Below are 25184 nucleotides of genomic sequence, written 5' to 3'. Positions count from 1 at the left end.
CAAATAAAGTTACAAAATTGCATCCTACCTGAATAGCGAGTTTATCAGTAGCCTGTATTTGGACATTTGTGTGGTATTAAAAAATATGCTTGTGTTTAGTGAGTCCACCAGATCAGAGGCAGTAGGGATGACCAGGGATGTTTTCTTGATACGTGTGTGAATGAGAATATTTTCCTGTCCTGCTAGGCATTCGAAATGTAACGAGTACTTCTGGGTGTCAGGGAAAAATGTATGGAGTAAAAAGCACATTATTTTCTTTAGGAATGAAGTTAAAACATGTCAAAAATATACATATTAAAGTAAAGTACAGATACTTAAGTAGTACTTTAAACTTAAGTACTTTACACCACTGGAAAAGGGGGTATTTCTAGCATTAGTGAAAGGTCAGTTCAATCTGAGAGGGTCTATTTGCATCACTATGTTCTCTGGGCCTAACAAAGCTGTTCTCTGCTCCAGCCTCTCCACCTGTCTCACTGCTGCCATCTGGTGGAGGACAGGACAATACCCTGTCTGCATAGAACAACAGAGCTGCTCTCTGATCAGCCTCTCCTCCTGTCTCACTACTGCCATCTGGTGGAGGACAGGACAATACCCTGTCTGCATAGAACAACAGAGCTGCTCTCGGATCAGCCTCTCCTCCTGTCTCACTACTGCCATCTGGTGGAGGACAGGACAATACCCTGTCTGCATAGAACAACAGAGCTGCTCTCGGATCAGCCTCTCCTCCTGTCTCACTACTGCCATCTGGTGGAGGACAGGACAATACCCTGTCTGCATAGAACAACAACACATAGGCAAAGATACTGGGGCCTACCGACAACACTCAAAAATGGTATATGTTGGAAAAAATTATATACTTTAATCATGTTATCTTATACACAAAGTGGATGAGGGAGAAAACAGCAGTTTGCTAATGACAGAAGTATGACTTCCAGGACTCAACAATGACATTTTAAAAGACAACTGTAACCTCTCATCGGATCCTGTCCATCACAGGTTGAGTATGAAGCGGTTGACCTTCTCCAAGTAGGCTGGCTTCAAGTAACCCTGCAGTTCAGTCTTCTTCAACCACAGGAAAGGTCCTTTCTGACTGGCTGACGGACTGCCTGAACCGCCTGACAGTAAAGCTTTGAAGAAGAACACCTTGGCTCCCACGCTGCGCTCGGTCCGCCCATCTTTGGGGAACTTGTACTTGTACACTCCACAGGGGGCGTTGCCAAGGAACGTAGCCTTGAAATCAGCCTCTGGAATGAAAAATAGCTTGGCAGTTAGAATAGAGTTGGAGAACACAGAATAAGTCTTAACTGATATACCAGTAATGTTTAGGTGAAGGGTTCTATCATTTGATACAGAATTAGTAGTTATATATATATATATATATATATATATATATATATAGCCCTGCTCTACACAGATAATGCTGGAATCTTGCATATGTTGTTGGACACATGATGGAAATGTTTGCCAGAGGAAACACTGCATCCCAAAATGGCTCCCTATTCAGAGCACCCTATTCAGAGCACTACTTTTGACCAGGGTCTATAAAGTAGTGTACTAAAGAGGGAGGCATTTTGGGATGCAGAGTAATTTCTACTACACGTCTCACCTGGCAGGCTGGTGAGGGCTCTCTCCGCTGTCTGTCTGAGAGTCTCCCCTGCCTCCCACTGGGCCTGAGGCAGCAGCCAGATCTTCTCTTTACCAACAGTCTGCTGTACCAGCAGGACCAGGCTGTCTCCAAGACACCTCTCCACTGAGCCCAGTGCTGTACCATCTACATCTGGAACACAGAGTTACATGTCGGTTTGATTATCAACGCACTGGAACACAGAGTTACATGTCAGTTTGATTATCAACGCACTGGAACACAGAGTTACATGTCGGTTTGATTATCAACGCACTGGAACACAGAGTTACATGTCGGTTTGATTATCAACGCACTGGAACACAGAGTTACATGTCGGTTTGATTATCAACGCACTGGAACACAGAGTTACATGTCAGTTTGATTATCAACGCACTGGAACACAGAGTTACATGTCAGTTTGATTATCAACGCACTGGAACACAGAGTTACATGTCGGTTTGATTATCAACGCACTGGAACACAGAGTTACATGTCAGTTTGATTATCAACGCACTGGAACACAGAGTTACATGTCAGTTTGATTATCAACGCACTGGAACACAGAGTTACATGTCAGTTTGATTATCAACGCACTGGAACACAGAGTTACATGTCAGTTTGATTATCAACGCACTGGAACACAGAGTTACATGTCAGTTTGATTATCAACGCACTGGAACACAGAGTTACATGTCGGTTTGATTATCAACGCACTGGAACACAGAGTTACATGTCAGTTTGATTATCAACGCACTGGAACACAGAGTTACATGTCAGTTTGATTATCAACGCACTGGAACACAGAGTTACATGTCAGTTTGATTATCAACGCACTGGAACACAGAGTTACATGTCAGTTTGATTATCAACGCACTGGAACACAGAGTTACATGTCGGTTTGATTATCAACGTACTGGAACACAGAGTTACATGTCAGTTTGATTATCAACGCACTGGAACACAGAGTTACATGTCGGTTTGATTATCAACGCACTGGAACACAGAGTTACATGTCAGTTTGATTATCAACGCACTGGAACACAGAGTTACATGTCAGTTTGATTATCAACGCACTGGAACACAGAGTTACATGTCGGTTTGATTATCAACGTACTGGAACACAGAGTTACATGTCAGTTTGATTATCAACGCACTGGAACACAGAGTTACATGTCAGTTTGATTATCAACGTACTGGAACACAGAGTTACATGTCAGTTTGATTATCAACGCACTGGAACACAGAGTTACATGTCGGTTTGATTATCAACGCACTGGAACACAGAGTTACATGTCGGTTTGATTATCAACGTACTGGAACACAGAGTTACATGTCGGTTTGATTATCAACGCACTGGAACACAGAGTTACATGTCGGTTTGATTATCAACGCACTGGAACACAGAGTTACATGTCGGTTTGATTATCAACGCACTGGAACACAGAGTTACATGTCAGTTTGATTATCAACGCACTGGAACACAGAGTTACATGTCAGTTTGATTATCAACGCACTGGAACACAGAGTTACATGTCGGTTTGATTATCAACGTACTGGAACACAGAGTTACATGTCAGTTTGATTATCAACGCACTGGAACACAGAGTTACATGTCAGTTTGATTATCAACGTACTGGAACACAGAGTTACATGTCAGTTTGATTATCAACGCACTGGAACACAGAGTTACATGTCGGTTTGATTATCAACGCACTGGAACACAGAGTTACATGTCGGTTTGATTATCAACGTACTGGAACACAGAGTTACATGTCGGTTTGATTATCAACGCACTGGAACACAGAGTTACATGTCGGTTTGATTATCAACGCACTGGAACACAGAGTTACATGTCGGTTTGATTATCAACGCACTGGAACACAGAGTTACATGTCGGTTTGATTATCAACGCACTGGACACAGAGTTACATGTCAGTTTGTTATCAACGCACTGGAACACAGAGTTACATGTCGGTTTGATTATCAACGCACTGGAACACAGAGTTACATGTCAATGTAGATGTCAGTCTCTCTGGATAAGAGCGTCTGCTGAATGACTACCAGGTCAATGTAGATGTCAGTGTCTCATCTGTTGACAGAGCCATTAAATCAGGTCTATACTGCCGGGCCTACGGCACCATCTACATACAAATGGCCCTGACTAGAAGTAGTGTAGTGCACTATAGCCTTTCACTGCTAGTCTACACCTGTGGTTCATGAAGCATTTCACTGCTAGTCTACACCTGTTGTTCATGAAGCATTTCACTGCTAGTCTCCACCTGTTGTTCATGAAGCATTTCACTGCTAGTCTCCACCTGTTGTTCATGAAGCATTTCACTGCTAGTCTCCACCTGTTGTTCATGAAGCATTTCACTGCTAGTCTCCACCTATTGTTCATGAAGCATTTCACTGCTAGTCTCCACCTGTGGTTCATGAAGCATTTCACTGCTAGTCTCCACCTGTTGTTCATGAAGCATTTCACTGCTAGTCTCCACCTGTGGTTCATGAAGCATTTCACTGCTAGTCTCCACCTGTTGTTCATGAAGCGTTTCACTGCTAGTCTACACCTGTTGTTGATGAAGCATTTCACTGCTAGTCTCCACCTGTGGTTCATGAAGCATTTCACTGCTAGTCTACACCTGTTGTTCATGAAGCGTTTCACTGCTAGTCTACACCTGTTGTTCATGAAGCATTTCACTGCTAGTCTCCACCTGTGGTTCATGAAGCATTTCACTGCTAGTCTCCACCTGTTGTTCATGAAGCATTTCACTGCTAGTCTCCACCTGTTGTTCATGAAGCATTTCACTGCTAGTCTCCACCTGTTGTTCATGAAGCATTTCACTGCTAGTCTCCACCTGTTGTTCAAGAAGCGTTTCACTGCTAGTCTACACCTGTTGTTGATGAAGCATTTCACTGCTAGTCTCCACCTGTGGTTCATGAAGCATTTCACTGCTAGTCTACACCTGTTGTTCATGAAGCGTTTCACTGCTAGTCTACACCTGTGGTTCATGAAGCATGTGACCAACAACATTTGATTTATTATTTGATTTGTTCCTAATGTTTTGTATGCATAGTAGTCATACTAGTGTATAGGGAATAGGGTGCCATTTAGGACAACCTCTGATTCCTACCTCTGGCTCTGAGAGCAGGTTGGAAGCGTTTGAGATTCTGTTCCCAGGTGTCCTCCTGGTCCTGAGCTGTGATGGTCTCCTGGCCACCGAAGTCTGCCTCCTCCTCATCTGAATCATAGTTGTCTGCCTGTTTACGCCTCATACGCTCCGAGTCCTCTAGGATCCTCTGTTCATGTTCCGACAGCAAGCTTCTCTCCAGCTCCATCTGGGATTAGGATATCACAAAGATGGCAGCCTCTCATTTCTATTTACACACCAGTAATACATCTTCCCTGAGGAGAGAGGGGCTCTTGGAGACCATGCCTTTATAATACCATCTACATCTTCCCTGAGGAGAGAGGGGCTCTTGGAGACCAGGCCTTTATAATACCATCTACATCTTCCCTGAGGAGAGAGGGGCTCTTGGAGACCAGGCCTTTATAATACCATCTACATCTTCCCTGAAGAGAGAGGGGCTCTTGGAGACCAGGCCTTTATAATACCATCTACATCTTCCCTGAGGAGAGGGGGGCTCTTGGAGACCAGGCCTTTATAATACCATCTACATCTTCCCTGAGGAGAGGGGGGCTCTTGGAGACCAGGCCTTTATAATACCATCTACATCTTCCCTGAGGAGAGGGGGGCTCTTGGAGACCAGGCCTTTATAATACCATCTACATCTTCCCTGAGGAGAGAGGGGCTCTTGGAGACCAGGACTTTAACAAAGACCTCATTTAAACTGTAAAAATGAATTACCTTTTAATGTGGCATGAACACAACCAGTCATGATGTTTTTATCTGATTGTCAAACAAATCACTTCAATAAGTAGGCTAGCTGTGCATGTTCATCCACTCCAAAATAATTCATCATTTTTATATATATTGTTATTTTATTTTTTTAGTCATTTAGCAGACGCTCTTACAGTTAGTGAGTGCATACATTTTTTTTTCTCATACTGGTCCCCCGTGGGAAACGAACCCACAACCCTGGCGTTTCAAATGCCATGCTCTACCAACTGAGCTACACAGGACTACATCAGCTGAACCAGGAAAGAAAAATAAAGATTGATAAAAAATAAAGCTAAATAAATGGTCTACTGCCCACAGATAGCACAGAGAACATCTGTACCCGCACACACCTGAAAAACAAAGCAATGAGCGCTCTAAACAGCTGACTGACAAACGCAAACAATGACACATCAACGGATAAATCTAATGAATTGGAATAAAGGGATTTTTTTTAAATCAAGGATGGATGCATGGCAATCTAATAGCGAAAATGAATAAGTACAAAGGCAAATCGATGCGTAAAGGAGCTCAGCCGAGGTCGAAATTCAGCACTACTGAGTGGACAGCACTTCCACAGAAATAAATGGTTTAAACCATGACAGAGAGGTGGGGGTGTTCGTTTCATTTGGAAGCTTTTAGTTTCATATTATCCGCTGTAAAACATATTTACCACTGCATTTTAGACCGAGAGGAGAATGGTTAAATTAGCATTATTTAGAGACACACCAACAATGTGTGTTGCATTCAGGGGAGCTAACTCTTCATTCAAAGGAGTTGAGCCCCCCCTGGCTCACCCTTAATTCGAACCCTGGAGCAAAACAATGGAGAACAACAAGGCGCAGGGTTTTATTCTAGCCTAAAACTACTAGTGACTACAGCCATTGACAAATTAATGAAAACACATTTACCTGATGCATGAGCTCAGCGAATTGGTCTTCGATCGGGTTCCGCTCCTGTGATATGACGGGCAGCCTCTGTAGACACACCGCCCCGTACAGCTTCCACGGTGACGCGACGCTTTCCGTTTTACTTTTGGTCTGCGTTGCAGCTCGACAAGCATAACTGAGAGACATTTGACGAACTCCTGTATGTTTTAGCCCTGTCCGTCCGACATTTGTAATAAATTGCCATAAGGGGCGACTCAAAATCCTCGAGCAGGGCGCTGCCATCTTGATTCTCCAGGTTCTACCCACAAACCTCTGCGAAGAAGGGCGTAAGGAAAAAGGGATAGAGGAAATGAAGATAAATGTAGTTTGAAATAAATAAATATTAAGATGTAGCTTCATTGAAACATATTTGTTTATATTGATCTTAGATACATTTAATGTAGAAATAAAAAGGTTTATGGATAAGATTTTAGAACTAAATATGTTCATCTCATTTGTATCGCTCCCCCACATTATGGATAATGTAATATTCCAGGAAACGCGTCATACTAAATGGATCGTCACTAGTTACTACAGTCACAAAGTCAGAAATCCCGCCTATTTCTACAATGTATCTTCTTATAATCTGATTTTAAACCTAACCACACTGCTAACCGTATGCCTAACCCTAACCTTAAATTAAGACCAAAAAGCAAATGTCTGTTTTCATTAGGTTTTACGATATAGCCAATTCTGACTTTGTGACTGTGCTATCTAGTGGAAACCTCCTCAATGTCACACATGTTGTTGTGTAACGCTAGCTAACGTGCTGGTTTCCAGTAGCTAAAATATATCAGCTAATCATGTATACATTAAACTGTATATTATCTAATTCTGTCAGGAGTATTTGCCAACAGGTTGCTGGTTCTTTGAATGCAGGAGGCTCAATGTAAGTATCTCGTTTTTTTATACGAAATCCCATGCATGCAATTGACAGCTAGCTAGCTAGATAACGTTATTTTATGATGCTAGTTTGAGGACTGGTAGTCTGGATTTAGATATACTGCCCGTTTGCTACACTTCACTAAACCGATTAGCTAGCTAGTTTGTTAGCTGTCTGTACTGAACAAAAATATAAACGCAACAATTTCAGAGATTTTACCGCGTTACAGTTCATGTAAGGAAATGAGTCAATTGAAATAAATTCATTTTTCCCTAATCTATGAATTTCACATGACTGGGCAGGGGAGCAGCCATGGGTGGGCTTGGGAGGGCATAGGCTCACCCACTGGGGAGTCAGGCCCAGCCAATCAGAATGAGTTTTCCTCACAAAAGGGCTTAATTACTGACAGAAATACTCTTCAGCACCCCCCGAAGAAGCCGGATGTGGAGGTCCTGGGCTGGCGTGTTTACGGGTGGTCTGTGGTTGTGATGCCGTTTGGAAGTACTGCCAAATTCTCTAAAACGACATTGGAGGCAGTTTATGGTAGAAATGAACATTCAATTCTCTGGCAACAGCTCTGGTGGACATTCCTGCAGTAAGCATGCCAATTACATGCTCCCTCAACTTGAGACATCTGTGGCATTGTGTTGTGTGATAAAACTGCATATTTTAAAGTAGACTTTTATTGTTTTAGCACAAGGTGCACCTGTGTAATGATCATGCTGTTGATTCGGCTTCTTGATATGCCACACCTGTCAGGTGGATGGATTATCTTGGCAAAGAAGAAATGCTCACTAACAGGGATGTAAACAAATTTGTGTACAAAATTTGAGAGAAATAAGCTTTTTCTGGGATTTTGTATTTCAGCTCATGAAACATGGGACCAATACTTTTCATGGCGTTTATATTTCTGTTCAGTGTAGGTAGCAGAAATGTATGATCTGTGCAGTTACTGGAGTATCTCAAAATGAACAGTTTGATTTATCAACACTTGCTAGCCAGTTTGTGAGCAATAATCACATTGCTGCATGCAGCTTCTGGCTGCCTGTTTTTGAAGGTGGTTTGAAGTTGCTGTGTTGATGATTGTTTTATGTTTTGTAGTTGTGGAACCACCGGTCTGCAGAGAGCAGTGAGCTCCAGTGCTTTCAGGTTGCAAGAAGCTGCTAGCGTCACGGCCACACCTGGGAAAAGTTCCAAAGAATTCAGGTAATACTAGCCCCCTCTCAAACTCTAGTTCAGCCTTCTCCCTACAGTCCTCAGACATTCAGCCTTCTCCCTACAGTTCTCAGACATTCAGCCTTCTCCCTACAGTTCTCAGACATTCAGCCTTCTCCCTACAGTTCTCAGACATTCAGCCTTCTCCCTACAGTCCTCAGACATTCAGCCTTCTCCCTACAGTTCTCAGACATTCAGCCTTCTCCCTACAGTCCTCAGACATTCAGCCTTCTCCCTACAGTCCTCAGACATTCAGCCTTCTCCCTACAGTCCTCAGACATTCAGCCTTCTCCCTACAGTCCTCAGACATTCAGCCTTCTCCCTACAGTTCTCAGACATTCAGCCTTCTCCCTACAGTTCTCAGACATTCAGCCTTCTCCCTACAGTCCTCAGACATTCAGCCTTCTCCCTACAGTCCTCAGACATTCAGCCTTCTCCCTACAGTCCTCAGACATTCAGCCTTCTCCCTACAGTCCTCAGACATTCAGCCTTCTCCCTACAGTCCTCAGACATTCAGCCTTCTTGGGTAGCTTAATGACTTTGGCTTCCTTCCAGGTCTGAGGACAATTTTTTTTTAAAAATCCAGACTCAGATAATAAAAATATGACAAATAGGAAGTGGCGATATAGTCCACCATTTTCCCACCTCACCCACACTAACTTTACAGAATTCAAAATTACAATGCTTTTCTTTCATTATTGGGTATTTTATGCATGAATATGATGCCTAAGTTTACCTACTTTGCCAATGAAATAGTAATTAAAGTAATTGGCAACATCAAAAGGTTTTGTGATAAATGAGCAATGTGATTCAATGAAAGATGGAGTTGAATTAGTCTTTCTGCCCATCATTTCATTTAAAATATTCCAAAGCATTTTTCCATCACACATTGCCATTTATCTCCGTTTCATAATATCATTTCTTATTTCTGTTCAGTTTAGTTCACATCATTTCTCAATTAACAGTAAGTCAGGCAGTCAGATGTGCATCCAGACTTCTTCACCAATCCTTTTGCCCCGTTCCTCTCAACCAGACAGCTTTTCAATTCCTCACCAATCCACGGGGCTTTAAGTTCTACCAGAGTTCCATAATAGGTGCATGCTTATCAATAACCGGAAGAAACTATTTCATAAATGCATCACATCAGACCAACAGATATTTGTTGTATCTTCAATAAAGGAATCAGTACAGAACATTTAGTATGATCTCTTATACACTATTTTAGGCCTTTGGAACTTTTGCTTTTCTAGATATGACCACTATGTTATGGTCAGTTCATCCAATGGGTTTGGATAAAGCTTTAGCGTTCTGCAGCAACAATGTGTACTGTAATGGATCTGACAGCCGTGATCCAGGGCTAAGGGAACAGACTTCCATGATCCAGGACTAAGGGAACAGACTTCCATGATCCAGGACTAAGGGAACAGACTTCCATGATCCAGGGCTAAGGGAACAGACTTCCATGATCCAGGACTAAGGGAACAGACTTCCATGATCCAGGACTAAGGGAACAGACTTCCATGATCCAGGACTAAGGGAACAGACTTCCATGATCCAGGACTAAGGGAACAGACTTCCATGATCCAGGGCTAAGGGAACAGACTTCCATGATCCAGGACTAAGGGAACAGACTTCCATGATCCAGGGCTAAGGGAACAGACTTCCATGGCTAAGGTAACAGACTTCCATGATCCAGGGCTAAGGGAACAGACTTCCATGATCCAGGGCTAAGGGAACAGACTTCCATGATCCAGGGCTAAGGGAACAGACTTCCATGATCCAGGGCTAAGGGAACAGACTTCCATGATCCAGGGCTAAGGGAACAGACTTCCATGATCCAGGGCTAAGGGAACAGACTTCCATGATCCAGGGCTAAGGGAACAGACTTCCATGATCCAGGGCTAAGGGAACAGACTTCCATGATCCAGGGCTAAGGGAACAGACTTCCATGATCCAGGGCTAAGGGAACAGACTTCCATGATCCAGGGCTAAGGGAACAGACTTCCATGATCCAGGGCTAAGGGAACAGACTTCCATGATCCAGGGCTAAGGGAACAGACTTCCATGATCCAGGGCTAAGGGAACAGACTTCCATGATCCAGGGCTAAGGGAACAGACTTCCATGATCCATGGCTAAGGGAACAGACTTCCATGATCCAGGGCTAAGGGAACAGACTTCCAGGGCTAAGGGAACAGACTTCCATGATCCAGGGCTAAGGGAACAGACTTCCATGATCCATGGCTAAGGGAACAGACTTCCATGATCCAGGACTAAGGGAACAGACTTCCATGATCCAGGGCTAAGGGAACAGACTTCCAGGGCTAAGGGAACAGACTTCCATGATCCAGGACTAAGGTAACAGACTTCCAGGGCTAAGGGAACAGACTTCCATGATCCATGGCTAAGGGAACAGACTTCCAGGGCTAAGGTAACAGACTTCCATGATCCAGGGCTAAGGGAACAGACTTCCATGATCCAGGGCTAAGGGAACAGACTTCCATGATCCAGGGCTAAGGTAACAGACTTCCATGATCCAGGGCTAAGGGAACAGACTTCCATGATCCAGGGCTAAGGGAACAGACTTCCATGATCCAGGGCTAAGGGAACAGACTTCCATGATCCAGGGCTAAGGGAACAGACTTCCAGGGCTAAGGGAACAGACTTCCATGATCCAGGGCTAAGGGAACAGACTTCCATGATCCAGGGCTAAGGGAACAGACTTCCATGATCCAGGGCTAAGGGAACAGACTTCCATGATCCAGGACTAAGGGAACAGACTTCCATGATCCAGGGCTAAGGGAACAGACTTCCATGATCCAGGACTAAGGGAACAGACTTCCATGATCCAGGGCTAAGGGAACAGACTTCCATGATCCAGGGCTAAGGGAACAGACTTCCATGATCCAGGGCTAAGGGAACAGACTTCCATGATCCAGGGCTAAGGGAACAGACTTCCATGATCCAGGGCTAAGGGAACAGACTTCCAGGGCTAAGGGAACAGACTTCCATGATCCAGGGCTAAGGGAACAGACTTCCATGATCCAGGACTAAGGGAACAGACTTCCATGATCCAGGACTAAGGGAACAGACTTCCATGATCCAGGACTAAGGGAACAGACTTCCAGGGCTAAGGGAACAGACTTCCATGATCCAGGGCTAAGGGAACAGACTTCCAGGGCTAAGGTAACAGACTTCCATGATCCAGGACTAAGGTAACAGACTTCCATGATCCAGGGCTAAGGGAACAGACTTCCAGGGCTAAGGTAACAGACTTCCATGATCCAGGGCTAAGGGAACAGACTTCCATGATCCAGGGCTAAGGGAACAGACTTCCATGATCCAGGGCTAAGGGAACAGACTTCCATGATCCAGGACTAAGGTAACAGACTTCCATGATCCAGGGCTAAGGGAACAGACTTCCATGATCCAGGGCTAAGGGAACAGACTTCCATGATCCAGGGCTAAGGGAACAGACTTCCATGATCCAGGGCTAAGGGAACAGACTTCCATGATCCAGGGCTAAGGTAACAGACTTCCATGATCCAGGGCTAAGGGAACAGACTTCCATGATCCAGGGCTAAGGGAACAGACTTCCATGATCCAGGGCTAAGGGAACAGACTTCCAGGGCTAAGGGAACAGACTTCCATGATCCAGGGCTAAGGGAACAGACTTCCATGATCCAGGGCTAAGGTAACAGACTTCCATGATCCAGGGCTAAGGGAACAGACTTCCATGATCCAGGGCTAAGGGAACAGACTTCCATGATCCAGGGCTAAGGGAACAGACTTCCATGATCCAGGGCTAAGGTAACAGACTTCCATGATCCAGGGCTAAGGGAACAGACTTCCATGATCCAGGACTAAGGGAACAGACTTCCATGATCCAGGGCTAAGGGAACAGACTTCCATGATCCAGGGCTAAGGGAACAGACTTCCATGATCCAGGACTAAGGGAACAGACTTCCATGATCCAGGGCTAAGGGAACAGACTTCCATGATCCAGGGCTAAGGTAACAGACTTCCATGATCCAGGACTAAGGTAACAGACTTCCATGATCCAGGGCTAAGGGAACAGACTTCCATGATCCAGGGCTAAGGGAACAGACTTCCATGATCCAGGGCTAAGGGAACAGACTTCCATGATCCAGGGCTAAGGGAACAGACTTCCATGATCCAGGGCTAAGGGAACAGACTTCCATGATCCAGGGCTAAGGGAACAGACTTCCATGATCCAGGGCTAAGGTAACAGACTTCCATGATCCAGGGCTAAGGGAACAGACTTCCATGATCCAGGGCTAAGGGAACAGACTTCCATGATCCAGGACTAAGGGAACAGACTTCCATGATCCAGGGCTAAGGTAACAGACTTCCATGATCCAGGGCTAAGGGAACAGACTTCCATGATCCAGGGCTAAGGGAACAGACTTCCATGATCCAGGGCTAAGGTAACAGACTTCCAGGGCTAAGGGAACAGACTTCCATGATCCAGGGCTAAGGGAACAGACTTCCATGATCCAGGGCTAAGGGAACAGACTTCCATGATCCAGGACTAAGGGAACAGACTTCCATGATCCAGGGCTAAGGTAACAGACTTCCATGATCCAGGACTAAGGGAACAGACTTCCATGATCCAGGACTAAGGGAACAGACTTCCATGATCCAGGGCTAAGGGAACAGACTTCCATGATCCAGGGCTAAGGTAACAGACTTCCAGGGCTAAGGGAACAGACTTCCATGATCCAGGGCTAAGGGAACAGACTTCCATGATCCAGGGCTAAGGGAACAGACTTCCATGATCCAGGGCTAAGGGAACAGACTTCCATGATCCAGGGCTAAGGTAACAGACTTCCATGATCCAGGGCTAAGGGAACAGACTTCCATGATCCAGGGCTAAGGGAACAGACTTCCAGGGCTAAGGGAACAGACTTCCATGATCCAGGGCTAAGGGAACAGACTTCCATGATCCAGGGCTAAGGTAACAGACTTCCATGATCCAGGGCTAAGGGAACAGACTTCCATGATCCAGGACTAAGGGAACAGACTTCCATGATCCAGGGCTAAGGGAACAGACTTCCATGATCCAGGGCTAAGGGAACAGACTTCCATGATCCAGGACTAAGGGAACAGACTTCCATGATCCAGGGCTAAGGGAACAGACTTCCATGATCCAGGGCTAAGGTAACAGACTTCCATGATCCAGGACTAAGGTAACAGACTTCCATGATCCAGGGCTAAGGGAACAGACTTCCATGATCCAGGGCTAAGGGAACAGACTTCCATGATCCAGGGCTAAGGGAACAGACTTCCATGATCCAGGGCTAAGGGAACAGACTTCCATGATCCAGGGCTAAGGGAACAGACTTCCATGATCCAGGGCTAAGGGAACAGACTTCCATGATCCAGGGCTAAGGTAACAGACTTCCATGATCCAGGGCTAAGGGAACAGACTTCCATGATCCAGGACTAAGGGAACAGACTTCCATGATCCAGGGCTAAGGGAACAGACTTCCATGATCCAGGACTAAGGGAACAGACTTCCATGATCCAGGGCTAAGGTAACAGACTTCCATGATCCAGGGCTAAGGGAACAGACTTCCATGATCCAGGGCTAAGGGAACAGACTTCCAGGGCTAAGGGAACAGACTTCCATGATCCAGGGCTAAGGGAACAGACTTCCATGATCCAGGGCTAAGGGAACAGACTTCCAGGGCTAAGGTAACAGACTTCCATGATCCAGGACTAAGGTAACAGACTTCCATGATCCAGGGCTAAGGGAACAGACTTCCATGATCCAGGACTAAGGGAACAGACTTCCATGATCCAGGGCTAAGGGAACAGACTTCCATGATCCAGGGCTAAGGGAACAGACTTCCAGGGCTAAGGGAACAGACTTCCATGATCCAGGGCTAAGGGAACAGACTTCCATGATCCAGGGCTAAGGGAACAGACTTCCATGATCCAGGACTAAGGGAACAGACTTCCAGGGCTAAGGGAACAGACTTCCATGATCCAGGGCTAAGGGAACAGACTTCCAGGGCTAAGGGAACAGACTTCCAGGGCTAAGGGAACAGACTTCCATGATCCAGGGCTAAGGGAACAGACTTCCATGATCCAGGACTAAGGGAACAGACTTCCATGATCCAGGACTAAGGTAACAGACTTCCATGATCCAGGGCTAAGGGAACAGACTTCCAGGGCTAAGGGAACAGACTTCCATGATCCAGGGCTAAGGGAACAGACTTCCATGATCCAGGGCTAAGGGAACAGACTTCCATGATCCAGGGCTAAGGGAACAGACTTCCATGATCCAGGGCTAAGGGAACAGACTTCCATGATCCAGGGCTAAGGGAACAGACTTCCATGATCCAGGACTAAGGGAACAGACTTCCAGGGCTAAGGGAACAGACTTCCATGATCCAGGGCTAAGGGAACAGACTTCCATGATCCAGGGCTAAGGGAACAGACTTCCATGATCCAGGGCTAAGGGAACAGACTTCCATGATCCAGGACTAAGGGAACAGACTTCCATGATCCAGGGCTAAGGTAACAGACTTCCATGATCCAGGGCTAAGGGAACAGACTTCCATGATCCAGGGCTAAGGGAACAGACTTCCATGATCCAGGGCTAAGGGAACAGACTTCCATGATCCAGGGCTAAGGGAACAGACTTCCATGATCCAGGGCTAAGGGAACAGACTTCCATGATCCAGGACTAAGGGAACAGACTTCCATGATCCAGGGCTAAGGTAACAGACTTCCATGATCCAGGGCTAAGGGAACAGACTTCCATGATCCAGGGCTAAGGGAACAGACTTCCATGATCCAGGGCTAAGGGAACAGACTTCCATGATCCAGGGCTAAGGGAACAGACTTCCATGATCCAGGGCTAAGGGAACAGACTTCCATGATCCAGGGCTAAGGGAACAGACTTCCATGATCCAGGGCTAAGGGAACAGACTTCCATGATCCAGGGCTAAGGGAACAGACTTCCATGATCCAGGGCTAAGGTAACAGACTTCCATGATCCAGGGCTAAGGGAACAGACTTCCATGATCCAGGGCTAAGGTAACAGACTTCCATGATCCAGGGCTAAGGTAACAGACTTCCATGATCCAGGGCTAAGGGAACAGACTTCCATGATCCAGGGCTAAGGGAACAGACTTCCATGATCCAGGGCTAAGGGAACAGACTTCCATGATCCAGGGCTAAGGGAACAGACTTCCATGATCCAGGGCTAAGGGAACAGACTTCCATGATCCAGGACTAAGGGAACAGACTTCCAGGGCTAAGGGAACAGACTTCCATGATCCAGGGCTAAGGGAACAGACTTCCATGATCCAGGGCTAAGGTAACAGACTTCCATGATCCAGGGCTAAGGGAACAGACTTCCATGATCCAGGGCTAAGGGAACAGACTTCCATGATCCAGGGCTAAGGGAACAGACTTCCAGGGCTAAGGGAACAGACTTCCATGATCCAGGGCTAAGGGAACAGACTTCCATGATCCAGGGCTAAGGGAACAGACTTCCATGATCCAGGACTAAGGGAACAGACTTCCAGGGCTAAGGGAACAGACTTCCATGATCCAGGGCTAAGGGAACAGACTTCCAGGGCTAAGGGAACAGACTTCCAGGGCTAAGGGAACAGACTTCCATGATCCAGGGCTAAGGGAACAGACTTCCATGATCCAGGGCTAAGGGAACAGACTTCCATGATCCAGGGCTAAGGGAACAGACTTCCATGATCCAGGGCTAAGGGAACAGACTTCCATGATCCAGGGCTAAGGGAACAGACTTCCATGATCCAGGGCTAAGGGAACAGACTTCCATGATCCAGGGCTAAGGGAACAGACTTCCATGATCCAGGGCTAAGGGAACAGACTTCCATGATCCAGGGCTAAGGGAACAGACTTCCATGATCCAGGACTAAGGGAACAGACTTCCAGGGCTAAGGGAACAGACTTCCATGATCCAGGGCTAAGGTAACAGACTTCCATGATCCAGGGCTAAGGGAACAGACTTCCATGATCCAGGGCTAAGGGAACAGACTTCCATGATCCAGGGCTAAGGGAACAGACTTCCATGATCCAGGGCTAAGGGAACAGACTTCCATGATCCAGGACTAAGGGAACAGACTTCCAGGGCTAAGGGAACAGACTTCCATGATCCAGGGCTAAGGGAACAGACTTCCATGATCCAGGGCTAAGGGAACAGACTTCCATGATCCAGGGCTAAGGGAACAGACTTCCAGGGCTAAGGGAACAGACTTCCATGATCCAGGGCTAAGGGAACAGACTTCCATGATCCAGGGCTAAGGGAACAGACTTCCATGATCCAGGACTAAGGGAACAGACTTCCAGGGCTAAGGGAACAGACTTCCATGATCCAGGGCTAAGGGAACAGACTTCCAGGGCTAAGGGAACAGACTTCCAGGGCTAAGGGAACAGACTTCCATGATCCAGGGCTAAGGGAACAGACTTCCATGATCCAGGGCTAAGGTAACAGACTTCCAGGGCTAAGGGAACAGACTTCCATGATCCAGGGCTAAGGGAACAGACTTCCAGGGCTAAGGGAACAGACTTCCATGATCCAGGGCTAAGGGAACAGACTTCCATGATCCAGGGCTAAGGGAACAGACTTCCATGATCCAGGGCTAAGGGAACAGACAGCCATGATCCAGGGCTAAGGTAACAGACTTCCATGATCCAGGGCTAAGGTAACAGACTTCCATGATCCAGGGCTAAGGGAACAGACTTCCATGATCCAGGGCTAAGGGAACAGACTTCCATGATCCAGGACTAAGGGAACAGACTTCCAGGGCTAAGGGAACAGACTTCCATGATCCAGGGCTAAGGGAACAGACTTCCATGATCCAGGGCTAAGGGAACAGACTTCCATGATCCAGGGCTAAGGGAACAGACTTCCATGATCCAGGGCTAAGGGAACAGACTTCCATGATCCAGGGCTAAGGGAACAGACTTCCATGATCCAGGACTAAGGGAACAGACTTCCAGGGCTAAGGGAACAGACTTCCATGATCCAGGACTAAGGGAACAGACTTCCAGGGCTAAGGGAACAGACTTCCATGATCCAGGGCTAAGGGAACAGACTTCCATGATCCAGGGCTAAGGGAACAGACTTCCAGGATCCAGGGCTAAGGGAACAGACTTCCATGATCCAGGACTAAGGTAACAGACTTCCATGATCCAGGGCTAAGGTAACAGACTTCCATGATCCAGGGCTAAGGTAACAGACTTCCATGATCCAGGGCTAAGGGAACAGACTTCCATGATCCAGGGCTAAGGGAACAGACTTCCATGATCCAGGGCTAAGGGAACAGACTTCCATGATCCAGGACTAAGGGAACAGACTTCCATGATCCAGGGCTAAGGGAACAGACTTCCATGATCCAGGGCTAAGGGAACAGACTTCCAGGGCTAAGGGAACAGACTTCCAGGGCTAAGGGAACAGACTTCCATGATCCAGGGAACAGACTTCCATGATCCAGGGCTAAGGTAACAGACTTCCAGGGCTAAGGGAACAGACTTCCATGATCCAGGGCTAAGGGAACAGACTTCCAGGGCTAAGGGAACAGACTTCCATGATCCAGGGCTAAGGTAACAGACTTCCATGATCCAGGGCTAAGGTAACAGACTTCCATGATCCAGGGCTAAGGGAACAGACTTCCAGGGCTAAGGTAACAGACTTCCATGATCCAGGGCTAAGGGAACAGACTTCCATGATCCAGGGCTAAGGGAACAGACTTCCATGATCCAGGGCTAAGGGAACAGACTTCCAGGGCTAAGGTAACAGACTTCCATGATCCAGGGCTAAGGGAACAGACTTCCATGATCCAGGGCTAAGGTAACAGACTTCCATGATCCAGGGCTAAGGGAACAGACTTCCATGATCCAGGGCTAAGGGAACAGACTTCCATGATCCAGGGCTAAGGGAACAGACTTCCAGGGCTAAGGGAACAGACTTCCAGGGCTAAGGTAACAGACTTCCATGATCCAGGACTAAGGGAACAGACTTCCATGATCCAGGGCTAAGGGAACAGACTTCCATGATCCAGGGCTAAGGTAACAGACTTCCATGATCCAGGGCTAAGGGAACAGACTTCCATGATCCAGGGCTAAGGTAACAGACTTCCATGATCCAGGGCTAAGGTAACAGACTTCCATGATCCAGGACTAAGGGAACAGACTTCCAGGGCTAAGGGAACAGACTTCCAGGATCCAGGGCTAAGGTAACAGACTTCCATGATCCAGGGCTAAGGGAACAGACTTCCAGGGCTAAGGGAACAGACTTCCATGATCCAGGGCTAAGGGAACAGACTTCCATGATCCAGGGCTAAGGGAACAGACTTCCATGATCCAGGGCTAAGGGAACAGACTTCCATGATCCAGGGCTAAGGGAACAGACTTCCATGATCCAGGGCTAAGGGAACAGACTTCCATGATCCAGGACTAAGGTAACAGACTTCCATGATCCAGGGCTAAGGTAACAGACTTCCATGATCCAGGGCTAAGGGAACAGACTTCCATGATCCAGGGCTAAGGGAACAGACTTCCATGATCCAGGGCTAAGGGAACAGACTTCCATGATCCAGGGCTAAGGGAACAGACTTCCATGATCCAGGGCTAAGGGAACAGACTTCCATGATCCAGGACTAAGGGAACAGACTTCCATGATCCAGGGCTAAGGGAACAGACTTCCATGATCCAGGGCTAAGGGAACAGACTTCCATGATCCAGGGCTAAGGGAACAGACTTCCATGATCCAGGGCTAAGGGAACAGACTTCCATGATCCAGGGCTAAGGGAACAGACTTCCATGATCCAGGGCTAAGGGAACAGACTTCCATGATCCAGGGCTAAGGTAACAGACTTCCATGATCCAGGGCTAAGGGAACAGACTTCCATGATCCAGGGCTAAGGGAACAGACTTCCATGATCCAGGGCTAAGGGAACAGACTTCCATGATCCAGGACTAAGGGAACAGACTTCCATGATCCAGGGCTAAGGGAACAGACTTCCAGGGCTAAGGGAACAGACTTCCATGATCCAGGGCTAAGGGAACAGACTTCCATGATCCAGGGCTAAGGTAACAGACTTCCATGATCCAGGGCTAAGGGAACAGACTTCCATGATCCAGGGCTAAGGGAACAGACTTCCAGGGCTAAGGGAACAGACTTCCATGATCCAGGGCTAAGGTAACAGACTTCCATGATCCAGGGCTAAGGGAACAGACTTCCATGATCCAGGGCTAAGGGAACAGACTTCCATGATCCAGGGCTAAGGTAACAGACTTCCATGATCCAGGGCTAAGGGAACAGACTTCCAGGGCTAAGGGAACAGACTTCCATGATCCAGGGCTAAGGGAACAGACTTCCATGATCCAGGGCTAAGGGAACAGACTTCCATGATCCAGGACTAAGGGAACAGACTTCCATGATCCAGGGCTAAGGGAACAGACTTCCATGATCCAGGGCTAAGGGAACAGACTTCCATGATCCAGGACTAAGGTAACAGACTTCCATGATCCAGGGCTAAGGGAACAGACTTCCATGATCCAGGGCTAAGGGAACAGACTTCCATGATCCAGGGCTAAGGGAACAGACTTCCATGATCCAGGACTAAGGTAACAGACTTCCATGATCCAGGGCTAAGGGAACAGACTTCCATGATCCAGGGCTAAGGGAACAGACTTCCATGATCCAGGGCTAAGGGAACAGACTTCCATAGAAGCACATTTCTTCCTCTATTCTTAGTATGCTGCTTTTGAATCGGAAACGAATCTGACTTTGAAATGGTTGATTTGTCAAGGGTTTTCGGGAACAATGTTTGGAAGTTTCTAACAGTTTGACGATGTTTCTTCCTCCTCCCTAAGTCACCTCCCTCCGTTGCCTGGCCAGGACAGCGCACTGAGATGGGCTGGGAAGAAGTATGAAGAGTTGCCGATAGCACACGTCAAAGCTACATATAACAAGTAAGCTGGCAGTGATGTGAATAGCTGATAGATTGTAATGTGACAGACAGTGATGTGAATAGCTGATAGATTGTAATGTGACAGACAGTGATGTGAATAGCTGATAGATTGTAATGTGACAGACAGTGATGTGAATAGCTGATAGATTGTAATGTGACAGACAGTGATGTGAATAGCTGATAGATTGTAATGTGACAGACAGTGATGTGAATAGCTGATAGATTGTAATGTGACAGGCAGTGATGTGAATAGCTGATAGATTGTAACGTGTCCCCCCCAGTACACATGTCCTGCTGACAGACAGTGATGTGAATAGCTGATAGATTATAATGTGACAGACAGTGATGTGAATAGCTGATAGATTGTAATGTGACAGACAGTGATGTGAATAGCTGATAGATTGTAATGTGACAGACAGTGATGTGAATAGCTGATAGATTGTAATGTGACAGACAGTGATGTGAATAGCTGATAGATTGTAATGTGTCCCCCCCCAGTACACATGTCCAGGTGATAGATTGTAACGTGTCCCCCCCAGTACCCATGTCCAGGTGACAGACAGTGATGTGAATAGCTGATAGATTGTAACGTGTCCCCCCCAGTACCCATGTCCAGGTGACAGACAGTGAGGGCCAGTACATGGTCAGGACATCATGTGGAACAGAGGGGTTCAGGAATGTCAAGAAGGCCACTCCCATCGCTGCCCAGACAGCAGGCATCTCCGCTGCAGTGGTAAGATGAGACCATGTGGATATAATATAGCCAATGGACCCAGTTAATAGTTCTAGTCTGATGAGACCATGTGGATATAATATAGCCAATGGACCCAGTTAATAGTTAGTCTGATGAGACCATGTGGATATAATATAGCCAATGGACCCAGTTAATAGTTCTAGTCTGATGAGACCATGTGGATATAATATAGCCAATGGACCCAGTTAATAGTTCTAGTCTGATGAGACCATGTGGATATAATATAGCCAATGGACCCAGTTAATAGTTCTAGTCTGATGAGACCATGTGGATATAATATAGCCAATGGACCCAGTTAATAGTTCTAGTCTGATGAGACCATGTGGATATAATATAGCCAATGGACCCAGTTAATAGTTCTAGCCTGATGAGACCATGTGGATATAATATAGCCAATGGACCCAGTTAATAGTTCTAGTCTGATGAGACCATGTGGATATAATATAGCCAATGGACCCAGTTAATAGTTCTAGTCTGATGAGACCATGTGGATATAATATAGCCAATGGACCCAGTTAATAGTTCTAGTCTGATGAGACCATGTGGATATAATATAGCCAATGGACCCAGTTAATAGTTCTAGCCTGATGAGACCATGTGGATATAATATAGCCAATGGACCCAGTTAATAGTTAGTCTGATGAGACCATGTGGATATAATATAGCCAATGGACCCAGTTAATAGTTCTAGTCTGAGACCATGTGGATATAATATAGCCAATGGACCCAGTTAATAGTTCTAGTCTGATGAGACCATGTGGATATAATATAGCCAATGGACCCAGTTAATAGTTCTAGTCTGAGACCATGTGGATATAATATAGCCAATGGACCCAGTTAATAGTTCTAGTCTGATGAGACCATGTGGATATAATATAGCCAATGGACCCAGTTAATAGTTCTAGTCTGATGAGACCATGTGGATATAATATAGCCAAAGGACCCAGTTAATAGTTCTAGTCTGATGAGACCATGTGGATATAATATAGCCAATGGACCCAGTTAATAGTTCTAGTCTGATGAGACCATGTGGATATAATATAGCCAATGGACCCAGTTAATAGTTAGTCTGATGAGACCATGTGGATATAATATAGCCAATGGACCCAGTTAATAGTTCTAGTCTGATGAGACCATGTGGATATAATATAGCCAATGCACCCAGTTAATAGTTCTAGTCTGATGAGACCATGTGGATATAATATAGCCAATGGACCCAGTTAATAGTTAGTCTGATGAGACCATGTGGATATAATATAGCCAATGGACCCAGTTAATAGTTCTAGTCTGATGAGACCATGTGGATATAATATAGCCAATGGACCCAGTTAATAGTTCTAGTCTGATGAGACCATGTGGATATAATATAGCCAATGGACCCAGTTAATAGTTCTAGTCTGATGAGACCATGTGGATATAATATAGCCAATGGACCCAGTTAATAGTTAGTCTGATGAGACCATGTGGATATAATATAGCCAATGGACCCAGTTAATAGTTCTAGTCTGATGAGACCATGTGGATATAATATAGCCAATGGACCCAGTTAATAGTTCTAGTCTGATGAGACCATGTGGATATAATATAGCCAATGGACCCAGTTAATAGTTCTAGTCTGATGAGACCATGTGGATATAATATAGCCAATGGACCCAGTTAATAGTTCTAGTCTGATGAGACCATGTGGATATAATATAGCCAATGGACCCAGTTAATAGTTAGTCTGATGAGACCATGTGGATATAATATAGCCAATGGACCCAGTTAATAGTCTAGTCTGATGAGACCATGTGGATATAATATAGCCAATGGACCCAGTTAATAGTTCTAGTCTGATGAGACCATGTGGATATAATATAGCCAATGGACCCAGTTAATAGTTCTAGTCTGATGAGACCATGTGGATATAATATAGCCAATGGACCCAGTTAATAGTTCTAGTCTGATGAGACCATGTGGATATAATATAGCCAATGGACCCAGTTAATAGTTCTAGTCTGATGAGACCATGTGGATATAATATAGCCAATGGACCCAGTTAATAGTTCTAGTCTGAGACCATGTGGATATAATATAGCCAATGGACCCAGTTAATAGTTCTAGTCTGATGAGACCATGTGGATATAATATAGCCAATGGACCCAGTTAATAGTTCTAGTCTGATGAGACCATGTGGATATAATATAGCCAATGGACCCAGTTAATAGTTCTAGTCTGATGAGACCATGTGGATATAATATAGCCAATGGACCCAGTTAATAGTTCTAGTCTGATGAGACCATGTGGATATAATATAGCCAATGGACCCAGTTAATAGTTCTAGTCTGATGAGACCATGTGGATATAATATAGCCAATGGACCCAGTTAATAGTTCTAGTCTGATGAGACCATGTGGATATAATATAGCCAATGGACCCAGTTAATAGTTCTAGTCTGATGAGACCATGTGGATATAATATAGCCAATGGACCCAGTTAATAGTTCTAGTCTGATGAGACCATGTGGATATAATATAGCCAATGGACCCAGTTAATAGTTCTAGTCTGATGAGACCATGTGGATATAATATAGCCAATGGACCCAGTTAATAGTTCTAGTCTGATGAGACCATGTGGATATAATATAGCCAATGGACCCAGTTAATAGTTCTAGTCTGATGAGACCATGTGGATATAATATAGCCAATGGACCCAGTTAATAGTTCTAGTCTGATGAGACCATGTGGATATAATATAGCCAATGGACCCAGTTAATAGTTCTAGTCTGATGAGACCATGTGGATATAATATAGCCAATGGACCCAGTTAATAGTTCTAGTCTGATGAGACCATGTGGATATAATATAGCCAATGGACCCAGTTAATAGTTCTAGTCTGATGAGACCATGTGGATATAATATAGCCAATGGACCCAGTTAATAGTTCTAGTCTGATGAGACCATGTGGATATAATATAGCCAATGGACCCAGTTAATAGTTCTAGTCTGATGAGACCATGTGGATATAATATAGCCAATGGACCCAGTTAATAGTTCTAGTCTGATGAGACCATGTGGATATAATATAGCCAATGGACCCAGTTAATAGTTCTAGTCTGATGAGACCATGTGGATATAATATAGCCAATGGACCCAGTTAATAGTTCTAGTCTGATGAGACCATGTGGATATAATATAGCCAATGGACCCAGTTAATAGTTCTAGTCTGATGAGACCATGTGGATATAATATAGCCAATGGACCCAGTTAATAGTTCTAGTCTGATGAGACCATGTGGATATAATATAGCCAATGGACCCAGTTAATAGTTCTAGTCTGATGAGACCATGTGGATATAATATAGCCAATGGACCCAGTTAATAGTTCTAGTCTGATGAGACCATGTGGATATAATATAGCCAATGGACCCAGTTAATAGTTCTAGTCTGATGAGACCATGTGGATATAATATAGCCAATGGACCCAGTTAATAGTTCTAGTCTGATGAGACCATGTGGATATAATATAGCCAATGGACCCAGTTAATAGTTCTAGTCTGATGAGACCATGTGGATATAATATAGCCAATGGACCCAGTTAATAGTTAGTCTGATGAGACCATGTGGATATAATATAGCCAATGGACCCAGTTAATAGTTAGTCTGATGAGACCATGTGGATATAATATAGCCAATGGACCCAGTTAATAGTTCTAGTCTGATGAGACCATGTGGATATAATATAGCCAATGGACCCAGTTAATAGTTCTAGTCTGATGAGACCATGTGGATATAATATAGCCAATGGACCCAGTTAATAGTTCTAGTCTGATGAGACCATGTGGATATAATATAGCCAATGGACCCAGTTAATAGTTCTAGTCTGATGAGACCATGTGGATATAATATAGCCAATGG

General features: G+C 45.4%; 2 protein-coding genes across 2 annotated transcripts in view; one reads left to right on the top strand and one right to left on the bottom strand.

Annotated features, from left to right (window-relative positions):
- Positions 1-835: 835 nt before the first annotated feature.
- LOC311124572 (large ribosomal subunit protein mL46-like) lies at positions 836-6710 on the bottom strand. The gene is made up of 4 exons (XM_084198689.1): positions 6432-6710; positions 4756-4960; positions 1607-1777; positions 836-1244 (listed from the first exon to the last, which is right to left on the bottom strand). The coding sequence occupies exons 1-4, from the start codon at positions 6690-6692 to the stop codon at positions 991-993; spliced, it is 891 nt and encodes a 296-aa protein (XP_084054815.1). The 5' UTR covers positions 6693-6710; the 3' UTR covers positions 836-990.
- A 245-nt stretch (positions 6711-6955) lies between these two features.
- LOC311124573 (small ribosomal subunit protein uS11m-like) overlaps positions 6956-25184 on the top strand; it is a 39620-nt gene continuing 21391 nt past the window's right edge. Inside the window, exons 1-4 of the mRNA XM_084198690.1 lie at positions 6956-7338; positions 8434-8538; positions 20438-20536; positions 21139-21268. Coding sequence (XP_084054816.1) covers positions 7253-7338; positions 8434-8538; positions 20438-20536; positions 21139-21268 — 420 coding nt within the window. The 5' untranslated portion in view covers positions 6956-7252. The remainder of the gene's footprint in view (positions 7339-8433; positions 8539-20437; positions 20537-21138; positions 21269-25184) is intronic.

This window comes from Coregonus lavaretus (assembly GCF_964263955.1).
Source record: "Coregonus lavaretus genome assembly, contig: HAP1_SCAFFOLD_3757, whole genome shotgun sequence".
NCBI lineage: Eukaryota > Metazoa > Chordata > Actinopteri > Salmoniformes > Salmonidae > Coregonus > Coregonus lavaretus.
The sequence above is the reverse complement of the archived record's forward strand: the minus strand, read 5'-3'. Positions and strand labels throughout refer to the sequence as shown.

What these genes read in the sequence shown, in the direction of transcription:
- LOC311124572 (XM_084198689.1), bottom strand. Translation starts at nt 6,692, where the DNA reads ATGGCAGCGCCCTGCTCGAGGATTTTGAGTCGCCCCTTATGGCAATTT. An exon ending in TCGCTGAGCTCATGCATCAG is followed by an intron (nt 4,961 to 6,431) that starts GTAAATGTGTTT and finishes TCCTAATCCCAG; the next exon opens with ATGGAGCTGGAGAGAAGCTT. An exon ending in AGCCCTCACCAGCCTGCCAG is followed by an intron (nt 1,245 to 1,606) that starts GTGAGACGTGTA and finishes TTTTCATTCCAG; the next exon opens with AGGCTGATTTCAAGGCTACG.